The 18,534-nt window shown below is 51.9% G+C and overlaps 1 protein-coding gene across 3 annotated transcripts in view; it reads left to right on the top strand.

Annotated features, from left to right (window-relative positions):
* DAAM1 (dishevelled associated activator of morphogenesis 1) overlaps window positions 1-18,534 on the top strand; it is an 84,511-nt gene that overhangs the window by 54,810 nt on the left and 11,167 nt on the right. For 2 of the 3 annotated variants that reach the window (XM_084520908.1, XM_084520909.1), the window contains 15 exons: window positions 935-1,006; window positions 1,759-1,853; window positions 3,516-3,849; window positions 4,348-4,458; window positions 4,571-4,674; window positions 5,164-5,230; window positions 5,625-5,742; window positions 5,853-5,991; window positions 6,442-6,500; window positions 6,844-7,031; window positions 7,318-7,629; window positions 7,760-7,867; window positions 11,998-12,027; window positions 13,152-13,255; window positions 17,753-17,837. In XM_084520908.1, coding sequence (XP_084377034.1) covers window positions 935-1,006; window positions 1,759-1,853; window positions 3,516-3,849; window positions 4,348-4,458; window positions 4,571-4,674; window positions 5,164-5,230; window positions 5,625-5,742; window positions 5,853-5,991; window positions 6,442-6,500; window positions 6,844-7,031; window positions 7,318-7,629; window positions 7,760-7,867; window positions 11,998-12,027; window positions 13,152-13,255; window positions 17,753-17,837 — 1,926 coding nt within the window. The remainder of the gene's footprint in view (window positions 1-934; window positions 1,007-1,758; window positions 1,854-3,515; window positions 3,850-4,347; window positions 4,459-4,570; window positions 4,675-5,163; window positions 5,231-5,624; window positions 5,743-5,852; window positions 5,992-6,441; window positions 6,501-6,843; window positions 7,032-7,317; window positions 7,630-7,759; window positions 7,868-11,997; window positions 12,028-13,151; window positions 13,256-17,752; window positions 17,838-18,534) is intronic. The other variant, XM_084520910.1, reaches the window with a different exon arrangement.

The following is an 18,534-nucleotide window of genomic DNA, read 5'->3' as shown; positions in this document are numbered from 1 at the left end:
TTCGCAGGGAGCTGCGGTGTGGGACAACCCCTACAAACATCTCAGGTTCCTTCTAATAGCTTGGGAGGGGCTGCTTCTCCTGGTGCAGCTTGAAGTGGATTTATTATTTTATCCTTTTTCTTCTTTTGGTATAAATCTTGGGAAAATACAGTGGGGAATAGGGTTGGTCTTGAACTACTCCTTCAAAATACGGGTACTACCTGTGGACATGCACTGTTATTTTTTGGAGCTGTGCTCAGTGGACCACTGGTCATGTCCTACAAGAACATGGGAGAGCTTGAAAACAACTTGTGTGTCTCAGCAGACGCAGGACGTTGTAAATTGGGATGACCAAAGGAGGCTGTGCCTCAATCTTTGTCATAGATTTTGGGCTGGGGGGGGATGTCCTTCAGTGGGGGACATTTCCAGGTTCATGTTCCCTCCTAACAACTAACGAACCCCTAGGGTCTCTTGGCTGTTGTGCCAAGAGACTCCCTTGGTGGTAAGTCACAGCCCTCCCCCAGGAGTGGAACCTTGTTCACATCACATTTGTTTACCCCTCATAGCTTGTAAAACCTCTTTTTTTTTCCCTCAAAGCACAGTCATCGAGGCCATACAGCCAAAACTTCAAGGGCACTGTAGACTCAATACAAGAGAAATTTGGGTGTAAAGTTCCAAAACTGATGCACTGTCACTGGGGCAGAGCTTAGTCCCAGGCAGATGGTGTAACACCTTGCACATAAAATGTGCTAGCTCAGTAGATCAGGTAATGTTCCTGTACCTGGAGCTGTCAGTGGTGAGTTCAGAGTGTAGAAAATGTAGCTTATATTGATATAAATTAAGGTAAGAGCACGAGGCATCTTCACAGGTGGTTGGTTTTGAAGGGCAGGAGATGTTAATGCCATTTCTTCTAATCCACTCTCTTTGTTTCACTTTTTTTTTCCCCTCTCTGCAGGACCAGGAAGAAAATAAAGGAGCCACCAGCTGGCCAGAGTTTTATATCGACCAGCTGAACTCCATGGCTGCTGTGAGTATTTCTGCAGTGCTTTGGCACTTGTGAAAACCGTAACTGGCAGGAGAGCAGTCATGATATCGTGATGGTTTGTGATATGGTCAGTGTTGTGCTTGAGAGAGCCGAGTGTTGTAGCCGCAGCGGTGTAATGTGGCACTTCTCAGCCTTTCCAGTTTGCAGACCCCCCCCCCAGCACACTGATGGAAGTTATTTAAGCCAGGTGGAATGCAGGGAGAGGTTATTTTGTCCACTGGACCGCTGGGTACAACCAGAGAAAGGAGACGTTCTCCAAGGCACGGGGACCTTTCATCTCCCTGCACGCCAGGAAGCTGTGAGGCTAAAGGCACACAGCAATTTTGGGGCTGGTTTTGAAGGAACATTCAATGAGAGCAGGATCTCTGCTACCACCCCGTTCCCAAAACACCTGCTGCACTGGGTGGTTGCTGTTGTGCCGGGTGAGACCAAAATAGAGCTGTTTTCTGTAGGAAATACGGTTCCTGTAGGGCAAGGCTGCACTGCCAGACCTGGTGACCCCAGGCGTGGGTGCAATATCCCATCCCTCCAGGCTGCAGGGCATCCCCACACCCCCCTGAAAAGGATACATTGGTTGCATGGGTACTGGGGAAGGCTAAAAGACCCCCCAGTTCTGCCCTGGACCCCCAGTTAGTGTTGCTTTAGCTCTGTGTGTTCTCCCTGCCCCAACCAGCCCCATCCATCTGGGATGCAGGGAGATTTTGAGATTTTTGCCACTCTTTTTCCCTTTGCAGAGGAAATCGCTGATTGCTTTGGAAAAAGAAGACGAGGAGGAGAGGAACAAAACAATAGAAAGTTTGAAGACTGCACTGAGGACAAAACCAATGAGGCAATTCTCTTCCACTTCTTTGCTTTATTGCTCTGGTCATGGCTTTTGATTTCTGTTCTCTGGCAGAGGAGGTTTAGAAAAGAAATAGAAATGGGGCCCGCTGAGGATAAGGGGACTTGGGAGGCAGGGACCCTGAAATGACACTTGTTTTTTGGATCCCGTCTTGTCATTTTGTTCCTATTCTTCAGCCTTTTTAGTGGCTGGAACCATCAGCACCTTCACGTCTGTTCAGAGCAAGCAGACCACTTTTTTTCTCCCCCTCAAATTTGCTGTCATTCTAATTGGAACAGAATATAAAAATGCCTTCCAGAGTTTTTCCAAAAAATCCAAATTTTGTTGGTCAACCAAGCCCTTTGTTTCAAGTTCAACTCTCCTTGCGCTTTCTGAAGGAATAAAATCATACGAATCTTCAGGCTTTAGTGGAATGCAGGAAAGAAAAAGTTGCTAGGAGGTTTTGATGGGGAGGATAAAGAAAGGGTGGGACTCTTTCTAAATGTCTTTAGTTTTTCCTAAGTTTCTCTGGAGTCTGCATGCACGCATCCAAAAAATCTTTTTGATGCCTTTGGTTGACTTTTTCGGATGGAAAAACATTTCATTAAGAAATGCATTGCCCAGTCTGCTTATGGAAGACACAGCTCTTGTTCGCAGATGCATTGCACTCTTCCATTTCTCGTTTGCAATGGTTCTGGCAATGGGATTTGGTCAGAAATTCCCAAGGTCGGGGTGAGCACCCGATTTCCATGAAGCTTTGCCCTCTTGGGCACTGGCTCCTGCCGTCCCCAGGGAGCAGGGGCGGTACCCAGCTTTGTCGTGGTTTGCAATTAAACTTTCCAAAGTGCTTAAAAGTGGCTTGTGAGTTCATCTCACTGGAAATCGGGGGGATGCAGCAGGTTTCTATAGAAAACCTTACCTTCTGGACCTGCTTTTGTTTCCAGGGAAGCGAACGTCAAATTTCCTATTGATTTTGGCTGGAGTACGAGCGGGCTTTGAAGCAGAGAAATCGGTTTTCACTGCGTGCAATCATCCCTTTTGTTGCACATAAGCACTGGTGGATCTAAATTAAACTCGTCCTAGTGCTGGAGGTTCTCGGATCATTTGCTGTCTGAGCCCACTCCTTTTTCCAAAACAGAATACACCCAGCCAGGGTGGCATCGGGCAGGGAGCTCCTGAAATGCACGAGGGGTGTGCAGTGAAGGAGGGTGGGTTATGTCTGCATGCTCTGCTGAATCTGCAGCGGGCACTGCATGAATTTGCAGCCTGTGTTCAGTTTAGCAGCATTACATCAGTCATCATCAAAATCTGAAATCCCGGCTTAAAAAAAGTGTGAGATGTACAGCGGAGGAGGAGGATGCAGGTGGTGAGGCAGGAGCAGCAGGAGGCAGCAGGTCTGGCAGGTGGCAGGCTCAGCTGACATCGGGGTTTCTGTGGGTTGGCTGCAATGAGTGAAAAGACAACTCCAGGACCAGGGAGCTGCTTCCCTTCCTGTGCAAAACTGGTCCCAAAAGACCAGTAGAAATCCTGCAGGCTTGCTGCTATGCAAAATCTATTGCAGGAAAAAATATATAAAAGCACTCAGGGTTAGCAAGAGCAGACAAGTCAGCCCTGTTTGTGGGTTAAGTGCTCCTTCAGCATTTGATTTTAAAATGCCCCTCCTTCTGGCAGGTTTGTAACCCGGTTCATCGACCTGGATGGCTTGTCGTGTATTCTGAACTTCCTCAAAAGTATGGACTATGAGACAGCAGAGTCTCGAATACATACCTCGCTCATCGGCTGTATAAAAGCACTAATGAACAACTCCCTGGGCCGGGCTCACGTCCTGGCCCATTCGGAGAGCATTAACGTAATCGCTCAGAGTCTGAGCACGGAGAATATTAAGACGAAGGTGGCAGTGCTGGAAATCATGGGCGCTGTGTGCCTGGTCCCCGGCGGCCACAAAAAGGTACTGGAGGCTATGCTGCACTACCAGAAATACGCCAGCGAACGGACTCGTTTTCAGGTGGGTGCTTCTCGGCTCACCCCTCGGCTCCCAAAATTCGGCTCTGGGTCTGGGCAGATCTCATCAGCCGCTGCTGGGAGTAGATCTGCTGCTTCCTCCTCCTAGGTATCCAAACGCCACATGTGCATGATTTGTTCTGGCCATTTGTAATTTTGATACTCTAGGAATTACCCCAGAACAATGCCCCGTCTGAGGAGAGCCACAGCTGAGCAAAGAGTGGGAGAACTTATTTCAGGCAGCTCTCCCTCAAAAATGCTTGTTGTAGAGTTGTTGGGACTGCAGCTCTGCAAGGCTGCAGCACGTCTGGGTGGGCTGATTTTTGCAGATACGGGTGCTGGGATGGGCTGGGCTACCTCAGACAGCAGCTGTTGGTCTAGAAAGCATCGCCAGTGAGTTGCTGCAGGACCTTTGGGAGCACTGGGAGAAGTTGTTCATGCCTGTGTCCTCTGGAAGCTTGTGCAGCATCTGGGCTCTTAACTTGCCTTGTGGGTTTGACAGACGCTGATCAATGACCTGGACAAGAGCACAGGGCGGTATCGGGATGAAGTGAGCCTCAAGACAGCGATCATGTCCTTCATCAACGCGGTCCTGAGCCAGGGAGCAGGCGTGGTGAGCGCTGGGTCTTTTGGTCAGGGTGGTTTTTTGGTGGGTTGGGGGCTTGTCAGTAAGGTTTTTGAGGAAATGCACCTTGCTGTGTTGACCCAACAACTGTCCCTGGCAGGAAAGCCTGGATTTCAGACTGCACCTGAGATACGAATTTCTCATGCTTGGCATCCAGCCAGTCATTGACAAACTAAGAGAGCATGAAAACTCAACCCTAGACCGGTGAGTGGTGACCCGCAGCCTGCAGGTTGTTTTTCCCCTTTCCTTACACACATGCATTCTGGTTTTGGGACATGGGCTTTGGGGAAAGCCACATGGGTCTAGACCCATAGGAGGGAGGGGAAGAACCGTGTCTCTGCTGCACTCCAGCATAGGGTTGAGCTGGGAAGGAGGTGCCATCCTGGTGGGTGCTGTCAGCCCTCCTCCTCCTCTCCTCTTCCAAAAGACTCCTTGGAAGGGCTGTAATTTCTTTGCCCTCTGTGTTTTTGAATCGGTTTCTCGAGCTGGCGAGGATGAGGATGAACATGTGGAGCTCCAGGAGCTCTAGACTGAAGATCCTGTTGGTGTTTCAAGTTTCGCTTGTCTTTGGACCACTGCCTGCTAGTGGGCTGCTCTGGAAGCTGTTCCAAACTGGCTGCCTGCTTTGCATGGTCACATCCATATCTACTTTTAACAGCTGTTTGTTGTTTTTTTTTTCCTTTCTTTCCTCAGGCATTTAGATTTTTTCGAGATGCTTAGAAATGAAGACGAACTGGAATTTGCCAAAAGATTTGAGCTGGTGAGTGTGAACATTACTGCTTCAGAGCCTGCTTCTTGATGTCATAGTTCCTTTTAAGAGCGCCTACGTAGACCAGGCCAATTACAGGCTTTTGGGTCAGATTTGGAGGTTGGAAATCTGTCTCCTGTTGCACTGCTCCTTTGCTTCATCCCTCTTCTCCCATGCCTGCTGGCCTTTTGCCCTTCATGGGGGACTTGGGACTATCTGCATGCCAGGAGGCTCATGGGGTTTGGTGGTGAGACTCAGGAAGCTCAGGACAGCTGCTTCCTAGGAGACTGGGGCCATATTCTGACTGCCTATGGGTGCAGTAGCAGATGCTGTGACTTGGTGCTGCTGTCCCTCGCCACGGGACTGACCCAGCTGGGGCCTGACCATGTTCTGCTCTGTTCCACAGGTTCACATAGACACCAAAAGCGCAACTCAGATGTTTGAGCTGACGAGGAAGAGGCTGACTCACACAGAGGCCTACCCGCACTTTATGTCCATCCTGCACCACTGTCTCCAAATGCCTTGTGAGTACAGGGGGAGGCAAGAAACTCATACCTCACAGCCCAAGTCCCCTGCCTGGGAGGCAACCACGTCCCTGCAGCTCCTCCCAGCCTCTTCCCTTCCTCCTGTCCAGATAAAAGAAGCGGTAACACCGTCCAGTACTGGCTGCTACTGGACAGGATCGTCCAGCAGATCGTCATTCAGAGTGACAAAGGGCAGGACCCCGACGCCACTCCCCTGGAAAACTTCAATATCAAAAACGTCGTCCGAATGTAAGTGCTCGTCCTCCTCTCTCGGGGCTCGCTGCCGTGACTTCGTCTGCTCAAGACGGAGGGCAGGCGAGGCAAGGTTTGGGAATCATCCCTGGCAGGCTCGGATCGTTTTGACCTACTCAACAAGACATGCTCAGTGAGCTATTCCCCTTGACTGTCACTGTTCCTTATTCATCACTCACTGCTCTCACAGTGACGTTTCTGCTCCTCAGCTGGACAAGTCGGGGTCCCTGGAGCTGTGGAGGCAGCAGAGCATCCCAGCATGCAAACTCCATGGCCAGGAGACATTGAGGGCAGAGCAGAGGTGTCTGAAATACCCACACGAGAGCTACACCCCACACAGCTCCTAGTCCCATGCACGGTGCTCCTCAGTTGTGTTTGTTCCTGGTGGTGTTTGCTTGCTGACTGCACCGGGGTTGTCTCATAGCGCTGTTTGTCTCCTCCTTTTAGGTTAGTCAATGAAAATGAAGTCAAACAGTGGAAAGAGCAAGCGGAAAAAATGCGAAAAGGTGAGCGATGGAAAGATGAAAGGCACTAACTTTAACCTGAGCATGCATGGTGAACTAAACAGCTCCAATTTATATATTTAACTGTGTAGACCGTGAGTGGCCGAGATTGTATCATGCTATAGGGCTTATGAGAGAAATAAATATTAATTTCTTCATGGGGTCTGTGGCACGGGGGCAGCCCTAGCCAGAGTCTGATGTGCCCAGCGCACGATCCTTTTCTCCTATTGCACAACTTCTCTCCTAAGTAGTGCAGGGTTTATAACACTGCTTGTTTTTTTTCGCCATACTGAAGTGTTCATCACCCAAAAGTGGTTTCAGGGGTTGCTTTTCGGGACTATTTCAGAGCACAGTGAGCTTCAGCAGAAGCTGGAGAAGAAGGAGCGGGAGTGCGATGCCAAGGCCCAGGAGAAGGAAGAAATGATGCAGACACTGAACAAGATGAAGGAGAAGCTGGAGAAGGAGTCCAGCGAGCACAAGCAGGTCAAGCAGCAGGTGGCAGATCTCACAGCACAGCTCCATGAGATGAGCAGGGTAAGGCCCCAAACCTCCTCCTCGTTGTGCCCATGTCCCAGATCTCCTGAAAGTGCTGAGGGGTGGTTTCTGGAGGCTGCACAGAGGGCTGCAGACGGTGCTTGCTGGCAGAGCCACCAAGATGTCCATCCCTGGGAATGGGGTGATTTCACCTCTCTGGCTGCGTTGTACCTCAGCCAAGTGTGCTAAAGCCTTTGTTTTTTTTTCCTATGCTGTTTAAATATGAGGTATTTTGGGATGGTGCCCTCCCTCTGTATGACCAGTTCCTCCTCTCTTTCTCTCTCAGAGAGCGGTCTGTGCTGCCGGCCCTGGAGGACCTCCCTTGCCACCAGGAGCTCCCGGTGGCCCTTTACCTTCTGCAGCTCCAGGATCCCTCCTTCCCCCTCCACCACCACCACTACCACCACCGGGGGGATGTCCCCCACCGCCACCCCCACCGCCGCCCCCTCCGGGTGGTCCCCCTCCACCCCCCGGCCCCCCACCCCTGGATGGGGTGATGCCCCCCCCAGGAGCACCTCTGGGCTTTGCCCTGAAGAAGAAGAACATCCCGCAGCCGACAAACGCCCTCAAGTCCTTCAACTGGTCCAAGCTGCCAGAGGTAAGCCAGGGGTTCCCCATTTGTGCTTTCAGAGGGCCATGGTGCTCTGCAGGAGGAGAATAATTCAGGCAGCGGATCCAGAGGTGCCAAAGGAGGCACCCCAACCTGCTGTGCTCCCGCTGTCTTTCAGAACAAGCTGGCAGGCACCGTGTGGACCGACATCGATGATGCAAAAGTGTTTAAAATCCTGGACCTCGAAGACCTGGAGAGGACGTTCTCCGCCTACCAAAGACAGCAGGTAACGGCTGGCCGGGGCCCTGCGCAGGCCTCTGGGGCAGACACCGTGGTCGTGAGGTCGCTCGGTTCCACGTGTGGTCTCGGATCGTGCCTCCTGCCATTATTTCACTCCGTTTGCCAGATCGACTCGATCTGGCTTGTCCTCTCATTTGCATGCCGGTGCCTTTGCCTGGAAATGGTAGCTCGCAGCCAGACGCGACCGATTTCGCCCCTGCCCACGTACCTGACCGCGTGTGTCGCCGCGCCAGCACCCAGATGGATCACAAAACAAACAAAAATGACAGGGAATGCATGAAAATAGCCCCCAGATGTGGCCACGGTTGAGTAATTTTGGGATCACTCTTAACAGCGACTGCTTCATGTCTGTATGGGGTGGAAAATTTATATCCCTCTCTGGCCAAGAAGGACTCAGTTTTGCCCACATCTACCATGGGTGGATCTCTTCTTTTATTTTTGTAGTGAGCCCAGAGCAAAATGCGAGCTTTGAACAAAAAGCAAGTCCCAAACCAAAATAATGACACTGCAGACAAGAGTCTCTGCTTTTTAATCTCCTTCTCAAGCAACATGGCCCCAGTTTGGAAGGCATCAAAACCCATGAAGAAAATTAGACACTTGTTTTACCCCAGGCAGGACCATTAGTGGTCAAAAGCCGTGAGTTTTTTCAGGAAAAGCAGGAGGGGAAGTAAGAGAGAGGCTGCAGACACTGTGCTCACCTGCTGAACGTCTGGCTGTGTCACGGGGAGGAGAGGCCGGGCTGTTTGCTCTCGCCAGGCTCAGCAGGGACGGGCTGGGAAGGAGCAGACCCATCACATAAGCTCCTTAGACAACGTGAGAGCTTAATCTCTTCCAGAGGCTAATGGAGGGCAAGATCAGGGCGGATTAGAGCAGTGCAAATATCAAGCGTGACCCCCCAGGGATAGGTGCTGCCCTGGAGTGTTTTGGGAACGGGTGATACGATGCTGGCTCTTTCCCCCAGTGCTTTTGGAGCTTGACTAGGGCGTCCTGAAGGGCCCATCTGAGGAGGAGATGGAAATGGAAAGGAGGCAAGAATAGAAACCGAACGTGTCCGTGGGACAGCTTGCCCTCTGGCCAGAGTCAGTGAATCACCTGGGGCTCTGCAGATTACTGCCAGGCAGGAATCCAAACAGACTTTGGCTTGGCTGAGGTCCTGCTGGGTGAAGTGGGGCCAGCAAGGAGGGGGAGATGCTGCATGCTGCAAGGAGTGCTGCGAGTGGAGTGCTGTGACCATGCCCCTGGTCCCCAGCACGTGTCCTCACCCACCTGCAAGTCCCCAGAGTGCCACACAGGTGGTGCCTGGGGAAATCCCTGGCTTTCCACCAGGGTCTTGTTGTCTCCAGAGACTGCAGAGCGCCTCCTGAGTGTGCGAGGCTGGGCTGTTAAGATGAGAAATGCAGCTCTCCAAGACAATCACTTTTCTTCTTTTACTGGGGTATGCACCCTGGCATGATTACAGCTGGGATGTGCCTAAAAGTTGTAAATACTCCTTGCTTTTTGCCACCGCTAAGAAGATTTGGTGTCTGGAAGGTGTCTGCTGGATGGGAGCTCTGCTCTTCATCAGCTGGGCCACCAAGTTCAGTCAATAAGAAATGCCTGTCCTTTGGGGGAAGGATGATAAACTAATTTCTTAACAACGTGCAGCATTTTCAAGCTCGAGCAGGGATTTCTCCTCCTCTCTCCCTGTCTTGAACCCTTTACTGAAAGTCACTTACTCAATGACCACTTCTCACTTCCCTTGAGATGTCCGTAGGGCTTGGGGCATCACTGTTTGCCCTTTTTTTGCTGTTGAGGAGTGGCATTGCCGATGCTCCAGTGCACTGGGGGCAGCTTGCGGAGGTGTGCGTGGGGCAGGGACATCTCAGACCCCCTTGGAGTAGCTGTGGTGGCTCTGGTGTGGATGGGACTTGGCTGTGTGTACTGCCACAGCACCTGGAAATCCCCGTTTGAGCACAGACTTGATTACATTCTCAGTTCCAAGCATCTCCTCGAATGCTTTTCCCACGTCCCAGGCTGGGAGGTTAACACAGGCTTTGGGGGGAACTCTGCAGCTCTCGGGAAAGGGCCCTGCCCCACGGAGAGGACAGGAGCGCCCTGGATGCACCCCTTAGAGCATCCCTGCCCTGTGCTGGTTGCTTCCCAAACCTACCAGGAAGGCAGATCCCTGCGCAGGGGTCTGCACCTCTGTCGGAGGTGTTTTGAGAGCTGAGGCTGGGGGTGATGCTGGGGAGTGGTAGCGGCGTGGCTGGGGCAGTCCTGGGGCATGGCAGGTACAGCGAGTGTGGTAAAAGAGCCAGGGCAAGTGGAAAAATTCAAAATGACTCCTCCTTTCACTGCCATCCCTCAGCAGAGGCTGGATTGTGGCTTGTGCAAGAGAAAGGCAGGGACGAGGCTTGTTGAGGCAGAGGGAGGTGTTGTTTTTTTTTTTATAATGAGCCTTTCTGTGCATTGGGAGCTCTCCTGGAGAAGGCAGAGGGCAGAAGGACCTCCCCATCCTCCTGCTCTCCAGCACCACGGGGCAGGTACAAGCATGGGGATGGCTTGGAAGAGGTTGCTTTATCAAGCACCGCTCCTTTACCACCTCGACCGGCCCGTGGAGTCCAATTTTGCCCTCATGTCCAGCTGAATTGTAGGGCTGCATTTCTCTGGTCTCTCTGAAGTACGGCAATAGCAGCTTGGGTGTCTTTATTTAGGGTCTGTCGGCCCCCCTTTCCTTGCAAAGCCGCTGCTGAAGGAAGCCCTGGCACCTCCGCTGTCCCGGGACGCTCGGGAACGGGTTGGTTCCTTGTTTCCTTGGCTGATGTTTCGTTGTCTCCCGGCACGTTTCGTTCTGCTTTTGTTCTCGGCCGCAGCGTTTTTGCTCTCCAGGGAAGCTTCACACCTTGTTCGTCCTGCACCTCTGCTGGGAGCCATTCGCACACAAAAAGCCACGGGGACGGAGGGCGCTGGAGGGCTCGGGCTCAGCCCCCTGCAAGTCGAGCCCGGGACGTTTCGTGATGTCCTACAGAGCCGTTTCCCATCCTCCCTCCCAAACCCACGCACGGTTCCTGGGCTGATAAAGCTCTGGCAGCCGCTTAGGGGAAAACCTGCATAAACAAGGTTCCCTTGCAGAAGGCAGTGGTGATGTTTGGAGAAGACTAAACTCGAAGCAGGCGTGTGGGCGGGCTGTCCCCTCCGAGCAGAGGGGCTGGAAGGGAACGCTGCTGTAAATGACCTGGGTTTGGAGTCCACCTACCTCCAGAAGACCTCTGCGTGCCTTCATTTTTTATGATTTAATTTTGAAAAAAACACAACAGCAACAAACAATTCACGCACCTTTGCTATCTCCCTTCCCATCACCAATCGGCCGGACCTTGAGCCAAGCCAAAAAACCACCAACAAAAGGCGCAGCCCAGCAAACAGGGAGGGAAAACTCTCTTGTGTGTGTGTGGTCTCACGGTACCGGCTTTGCTGCACGTGCTTCCAGTCTGCCGGCCAGGGCTGCGGGGTGGGGGGAGCCCGGCAGGCAAACGGGGTCTTGGGACGAGCTAAGTTCAGGCTGGGCACCGGGGTAGCGTTTGGCCAGGCTGCCGAGCCCCGCAGAAGGGTTATTTTCCCTGTGAGGAGGAGAAAGGCGAAGGGGAAAACGCGTTGCCATGGCAAAGGGTAAAGTTTTGCTGCGGCGAGATTTGCTCCGGGATGAGAATCTCGTTATTTCCACTTGAAAGCCCTGTTTTTCCTGGCACTGGCGGTGATGTTTCGTCCTCTCAGACTCGCAAAAACCCTGCAATTTCCTCCCCCGGCACGGCGGGCCGAGCAGCGCTGCTTGGGGCCAGCCCTGGCAGGGCTTGGCGGAGCTCCCCTGCGTCCCCAAAGCTCAGAAGCACCTTGGCGTGACCCAGCCGTGAAGCATCCCCCTTCCTCCCCTCCCGCACCTCCTCCTCCTCCTCCCTTCATCCCCACCTGCATCCCCCGTTTTTGGGCTCTGGCAGACCCCAGCGCGTTCCCCCTTGCTGCTGACCCCGCTGTGTGTCCCCCTCTCCCTTTAACTGTGCTTTGATTCCTTTTGGTTCTGCGGAGGTCACTCAACCGCATGTGTTTTTACTGCCTTTTTCCATGCTTCTGCTATGGCTGTAGGACTTCTTTGTGAGCAGTAACTCCCGGCAGGTAAGTGAGCATCCGCAGGTCTTGGAGCGGCCGGGGACGCGGGGATGCGTGCCGTGGGGTGGATTTTGACTCAGGGGAGCTCCAGCTGCTGAGCATCGCTGGGAATCCCTGCCTGGAGGGACAAAAGATTGAGAAAAATAAACTCACACCTGTGGGAGGGGCTCAGCAGAGCCCTGTGCCACCCATCCCATCAGTTTGCCACTTCTCATAGGTGTTTTTTTTTTGGTCAATGCAAGAAAAGAAGTGAAGAATGGAAACTTCTTTGCCCACCCTAAACCTGTAGGGTGGTTGTGCACCACGTCTCCCGAGCTCGGAAACATTCAGTGCTCATCTGCAGCACGTGGGACCTCGCAGCTCTGGGTTATGTTCCTGACAGAAGGATTGAATAGCCAGGTTTTAATTTATTAACCTCACTACAGCATGCAGTATGGTAAATTAAAACCAGAGTCAACCTGAACTCCTTGGGCAGCCCTGCAAGATCGCTGTTACCTGGATCTACCCGTCCGTGTGCAGCCGCACCTTTGCACGTTGTTATTCATTTGAACACAATAACGTTTCCGAGCTGCCTAGGAGATTTAGGTGCCACAAGGATTTGTGCTTTCAGAGCCCTTGTTTTGGAAGCATTTCCCTGAAAGAGAAGCGAATGCAGCGAGCTGCATTTGTGAGGCTGGTTGTTTTTATTGGAAAACTCTTTACTGCGGACTGGAGCGTGAAGGGCGACTGCAGATGTTTGGGGTGCAGGAGCAGGAGCGGGACCGAGTGTGTGCAGCCGCCCAGAATGAAACATTTCATGCGAGGGTTTAATGAAGTATCACAAATATGTACACTAAGAAAGCCCCGCTTTATTTATTCACCAGCGCCTGTGTGTTTGCAGATTCTTAAATCTTCCCTGTCTGAGAAAATATTTACATTTCTAACCAGTGGCTTCAAAGCCAGTTCTGGTTTCTGAAGCAGCTCACTGTATTTCAGTTACAGGCCGTGGGTTTTACCCGTAACCCGTGGTGACACTCCTGATTAATGGGGGCCCGCTGTGTATCGCGTTGGTATGTGCTGAGAGTACTAAATGTCTTCTCCGGGGTTTTTCTCCATGCTTTTTTTTTTTTCTCCCCCTTTTTTTTTTGTAGAAGGAAGATGCTATCGACGACACGTTGAGCTCCCGACACAAAGTCAAGGAGCTCTCGGTCATAGACGGCCGGAGAGCTCAGAACTGCAACATCCTCCTCTCCAGGTAGGGCTGAGGCTTTGGTTGAGCTTTGGTGGCTGCTAAATACGGTCTCTGTATGCTGGGGAAAACGCTGCCTGTGTGCAGTGTTTGGGGACTGCAAGCAGCTTCCCTGCCACAGCTGGCAGCGTAATTTGGATGTCCTGTGTGGATGCCACATGGCTGTGGGACAGAGGTGTCCCCTCTTAGCAGCTGCCAGGATGACAGCCTCTGGTATGGCCCTCTCCAGGCTGGGCAACAATTTAATCCAAGACCCAAATCTCATAGGAAGGTCATTTTTTCACCAGGTAAAATAAACCAGGCTGCGGTGGTGTGGAAGGAAAAACCTGCAGCATAGGTACATGGAAAAAAAAAAAAAAAAAAAAAAGGACAAAACCAGCAGAAAATGCAGCTTTTTTTCTGGTTTACCCAGAAAAAAAATGATCCAACAGCAGTAAAACCCAGCTCCATTCTAAGTGGTCGCTCTGGTGCACCAGGCAGCTGCTCTGCTTCTGTGGCACCCAGGACCAGCTAGCCCCCAGCAGTGTGGTGGGCAGGGTGGGTTTCCCAAATTCTGTGGTATCTGGACAGCAGGTCAGCCCACAGGGCTTTCATCCCTGGCAAACTGCAGGCAGGTGCCTGCAAACGGCACCTCTGGGTGGGGAACGGTGCCTGCTTTCTGCTCTGGGTTGCTCCTAGGGTTTTTATCACTTCCTCAAATGCAGTAGTCAAAATGAGAAGGATTACAGTGAAAGAGGAGTTTAAAGCAGCCTGTGAATGAGGGAATTTATGTCAGCAAGCTGCTGGTGACCATAGCAGCTGGGCTGGGGCACTGCCTGGGTTGCTCCCCTGCGCTGAGCACAATTAGAGCAGCACTGGGTGTAACTCAGCAGGATGCTTGGGCGTGCAGCTGAAGGTTAAGGGCACAAACAGCCCCTTCGGTGTGAAGGAGAGCCACTCGAGTGCTTAACTTCAAAGGTATCTGAGGTGCCTCGCTGAATAAAGGTCTTCATTTCATCTCACCAGCCAGTCCTTCTCTCCCAGCAGTGGCTGGTAACGAGTCACCAGTAATTAATCCAACAGGGATGGGAAAATAGAGAGGCCAGTGCCTGCCCCCCCTGCCCTTTGGGTCCTTCCCTAGGAGCAGCGAGTGGGGCTGCGTGGTTTTGCCCAGCATCACCATTTCCTAAGCACCGGTATAATCAGCCAAATAAATATATAAAAAGCCAACAGGGAGAGAGCCCTGACTCTCAGCAGATCCCGAGCTGCTCTCTTTGTGGTTTCCGTGGCCATCACCTGCCCCAGAGGAGACACCGACCCTGGCATTGGAGGTGCCTCAGGGTTCATCCCTTGCTGCAGGAGCTTCTGCCAACCTGGCACTGCTGGGGACTTGCTCGTAGGGTATTTATCCAGCATTTGCAGAGCTTTCCCATCTCTGCAAGCGACCACAAGCAGATTTCTCTCCCCAAAATGGGCAATTTTCTCTCGACAAAAAAGGAAAGGATGAAGCTCCCTGCCCAGCATCCTGCCTGCACCCGGGGACCTCTGCAGGCTCCGCTCAGCCCCTGCTTCTCCAGCAAACTCTTCTCCAGCAGACTTCTCCAGCCAACCTTTTGCCCATCTCTGAGTTGGGCAGAGCCGCAGCATCCTGCTCCCCGTGCTGCAGGGGGCTCGGCGAAGCAGGGCCGAGCAGACTTTGACATCTGAAAGACCTGCCCGCCTGGCCCCGTGCTTAGCCCAGACATTTGTAAGCAGCACAGCCATTGTCTGGCTTGCAGCGTGGAAAGATTACGGCCAGCGAGATACTTTATCTCTCTCTGTAGATTTATTTTTTTGCCTGCTTGCCTCGCTTTGGGAGAAATTACTGCACAGTGAGATCACTGGATTTTCCTTCAGCTTGTAATGCAGCAGAAGAATATTTTTAACATTTGATTTCTTTTTTTTTTCTGTTTGTTTAAGAGCACTTCGGCTATGCCACTGTCAGTGCAGAGTTGGGTCTTGCTGAATGAAACCACCCCGTGCTCGCCGTCGCTGCGGGTGTACGTCTGAGTATTTTTAGCTCGCTGCCTTCTGCGCGATGCAAATCGGGACCGTGCTCCGTCCCTTTCTGAGCGTGCTGGCGCTGAATGGCTCGTTTCATTCCCCTCTCCGGCGAGGCAGTGTCGAGCATTTTTCTCAGCTGAATGTGGCTTTTCAAGAGGGCGCGTCCCCTTCCCGGCAGAATTTGTTTTTCCCCTTTCACACTTCTCACATCCTTCGCCGGGCTCTACAAAAGCCACGCAAGCGAGCCCCGCGCTTGCCGGGCTGTCACTTCGCATCACCGAGCCGCTGGGCTTAAATCCCCGTGACAGCAAGCACTGTGACCCCGTTCCTCTCAGACGGCTCGCGTTCGACAGCTGCTGCCAACAATGATAATTATTGTGGTTATAGATAAGCTTCTAGCTTTCACTGGCCCCTTTCCCATCACATTGTCTGAGAAGCTGTTTGCTTCTGGCGCCCCGCGATTGCTCTCTGCCGATCCCAAAGCAGCCTCTTGTTCTTGGCGTGGTGTTTTGGTGATTTCTGAGAAAACTTTTTTTAGCCTTTTTTTTTTTTTTTTTTTTTTTTGTATATTTTATTATTGACTTTGCTTCTAATGAGCAGGGCTTACAGAAGTCACCCTCGCCCCTCACCACCCACCCGGAGACAGTCACAGGGGAGCTTCAGGTGCATTTGTGCGTTGGGAAGAGGTAACTGCCCACCAGCCACCTTCTCGTGGGAGCATTTCTTCTCCCCAGGACCTCCAAAATATTAATATTAATATTGATATTAATATTATTTATTTTATCAATAAACCAGCAAGCATCAGGTTTTCACTGGGTGAGGACTGACACTTGGTGCCTTAGCACCTCTGCTTGGGTGCAGACTTCATACCCAATGTCAGGTTGGGTCCATCCTGGCCATCGCCATCATATGGGATGAGGAGGGCATCTCCAGGACACAAGAGGGTCCAGCACCCTTCCTGCTTTAGCTTCATCTTCCAAAAGCTGGCTCTGAGGTCTTGCTGTGCTACCGGAGCAGATGCCAGGATGAAAATTTCCCTCCTCTTCTGATTACCTGGACTGGTCGAGATCTTTCTTGCTCTTTGAGATTTTCTTTCTGGTCCACTGAACAGGCTAGTCCGTGAGGTCTCACATCCCACCACAGGCTGTGTTTCTAGTTTCAGCTCACTCCTTTGAGCCACATCAGTATTTCAGCATCCTTTGGCAGTGCTGGTCACCAAAACCAGGGCGATGGGTTTCATTAAAGCCCTCTCTGCCACACTGCACTCAGCGATACCCAGATCTGGTGGCTTCTGCAGCTCAGTTTTCACATGTTGGCTCTCTGAATTTCTGTGCAAGACCCTTTTCTGACATCTCCTTGCATACAACACTACTCCTGTATCTCTGCTCGGCTCTGGGGCTGGGTGTAAGACCAGCACCCGAAACCATCTGAGCTTACCGCCCCGTGCTCGTAGCGCTCAGCCTAGTTCCTCTTGCTCATGGACACCCACCCGGCTGCAGAAAGCAGCGCTTTGTCTGACCTGCGTGAGCACAAACAGAGTTGTTAGAAGCTGCAGCAGTGCTCTAAAATGAAGAAAAAAACAGCCAAGGGCTTGGACAAAGAAAACAGCCAGGTCTGTGATGGGGATGCTTGGCCGAGAGCCGCCAGGAAGGGCAGGGGTAAGGAGAGGCTCTCCTCTTTCACACCGAGGTTATTTGATTGACCGCAGTACAAAAACATGAAGGAAAATATTTGTGGTTTTGCATTCCTAGTCCCTGCAGGGAGTGGTTACGGGGAGTGCTGTGGACCAATTAAACTGTAATTAATGGCTGCTTGGCCCAGGAGGAGATAAGGGCATCTTTCTATCTATCTCTTGCCTCCACTTGCTGCAGGCTGCTGAGCATCCGCTTGCCCAACTTCTGGGTTTCTTTTTGGTTCTTCTTCTAGAGGAAGTCTCCATCCGAAAGCAGTTAGGAGGTGTAGGGGAGACAGCACAGAAAGCCAAGAAGGGCAGCAGAATTTGGCCAAATTTTCCTTAAGGGTTGTGGAAGTGGGTGCAGAAGCAGCACTGAGCTGCGCCCCGGTGCCCAGCTGTGCTGTGCTGGTGACGGGCAGTGCCACCCCTGCTGTCCGCAACGCCAGCGGGGATGCTGGCACTGCAAGAGCAGCACTGCCACGGGCCAGAGCTACACATGCATGCTTTTTAAAATACACATATAATGTATTATTTATATAAAATATTGTGAAATATCAGGGGTGGTGCTGTTCCACTCCATGTCTCACATGTGCTGCTTCATGCCATGTGCTTCAAACCACATGCTGCTTCACACCATGTGCTTCAAACCATGTGCTGCTCTATGTGACCCCGCTCATTATATGTGACTGACCATTAGCTCAGCTGTCCCTGTCTCCTGGCCGTGTTGGTGGGTGGCTGAGGACACGCTCCTCAAGCTGTCCGATTGCATGGCTGCAGTTAATTCTCTTTCCCTCTCCTCCTCCCAGGCTGAAACTCTCAAATGAGGAGATCAAACGAGCCATTCTGACGATGGACGAGCAGGAGGACCTCCCGAAAGACATGTTGGAGCAGGTGGGCAGCGCATCCTGTGCTTCTCCCTTGTAGGCAGTGTGCCTTGCCAGTGCAAGCAGCCTGTACGTGGTGCCTGGGATCAAACTGTGGCTCTGAGACATGCATCGTGCCCTGAGTTATTTGCCAACAACATGTTGAAAACCACTCAAGGGGCTGGCTGGAGAAGCAGGAAAGCAGCTAGGTTGTAGCATCGAGTCTGGGAGCAGGATGGCCTCTGCATCCCATGCTGGTAGCTGGATCTGTCCTGGGACCTGAAGGCAAAACCATTTGGTGGCTGAAGCTTGAAGTTTGTGCCCGGTGGGAGTTACTTTTGAAAACTTTTTCAGTCCTCAAAAAGGGAATCTGATTTTTCACCCCCTCCAAGTCCCTTTAGTAGCGTTTTATTCACCTGTCCTTAAAACTGGGCTGGCAATAGCACCTTCAGCAGAAGCATGAAAGGATTCCTTGCACAAAATTTCCATCTACAACACGTGGAGTTGCAGCAATCCCTTGTAACCTCAAGTGTCAGGGTTAATATGGAAACCTTGGTATAGACCTAGTACAGCTGTTGTAAAGCCAGAGTAGTGCCAGGGCAGAAGCAAGAGACACCAATGTGATGGGACAGAGGGAGGAAGAGCAAAGGGACAGCAGAAACACATTTCATATGTGCATTGGGGCCACTTTGTGCATATTGAGAAATAGAAATTCAAGTAAATCA

This window comes from Aythya ferina (assembly GCF_964211825.1).
Source record: "Aythya ferina genome assembly, chromosome: 5".
Lineage (NCBI taxonomy): Eukaryota > Metazoa > Chordata > Aves > Anseriformes > Anatidae > Aythya > Aythya ferina.
The sequence above is the reverse complement of the archived record's forward strand: the minus strand, read 5'-3'. Positions and strand labels throughout refer to the sequence as shown.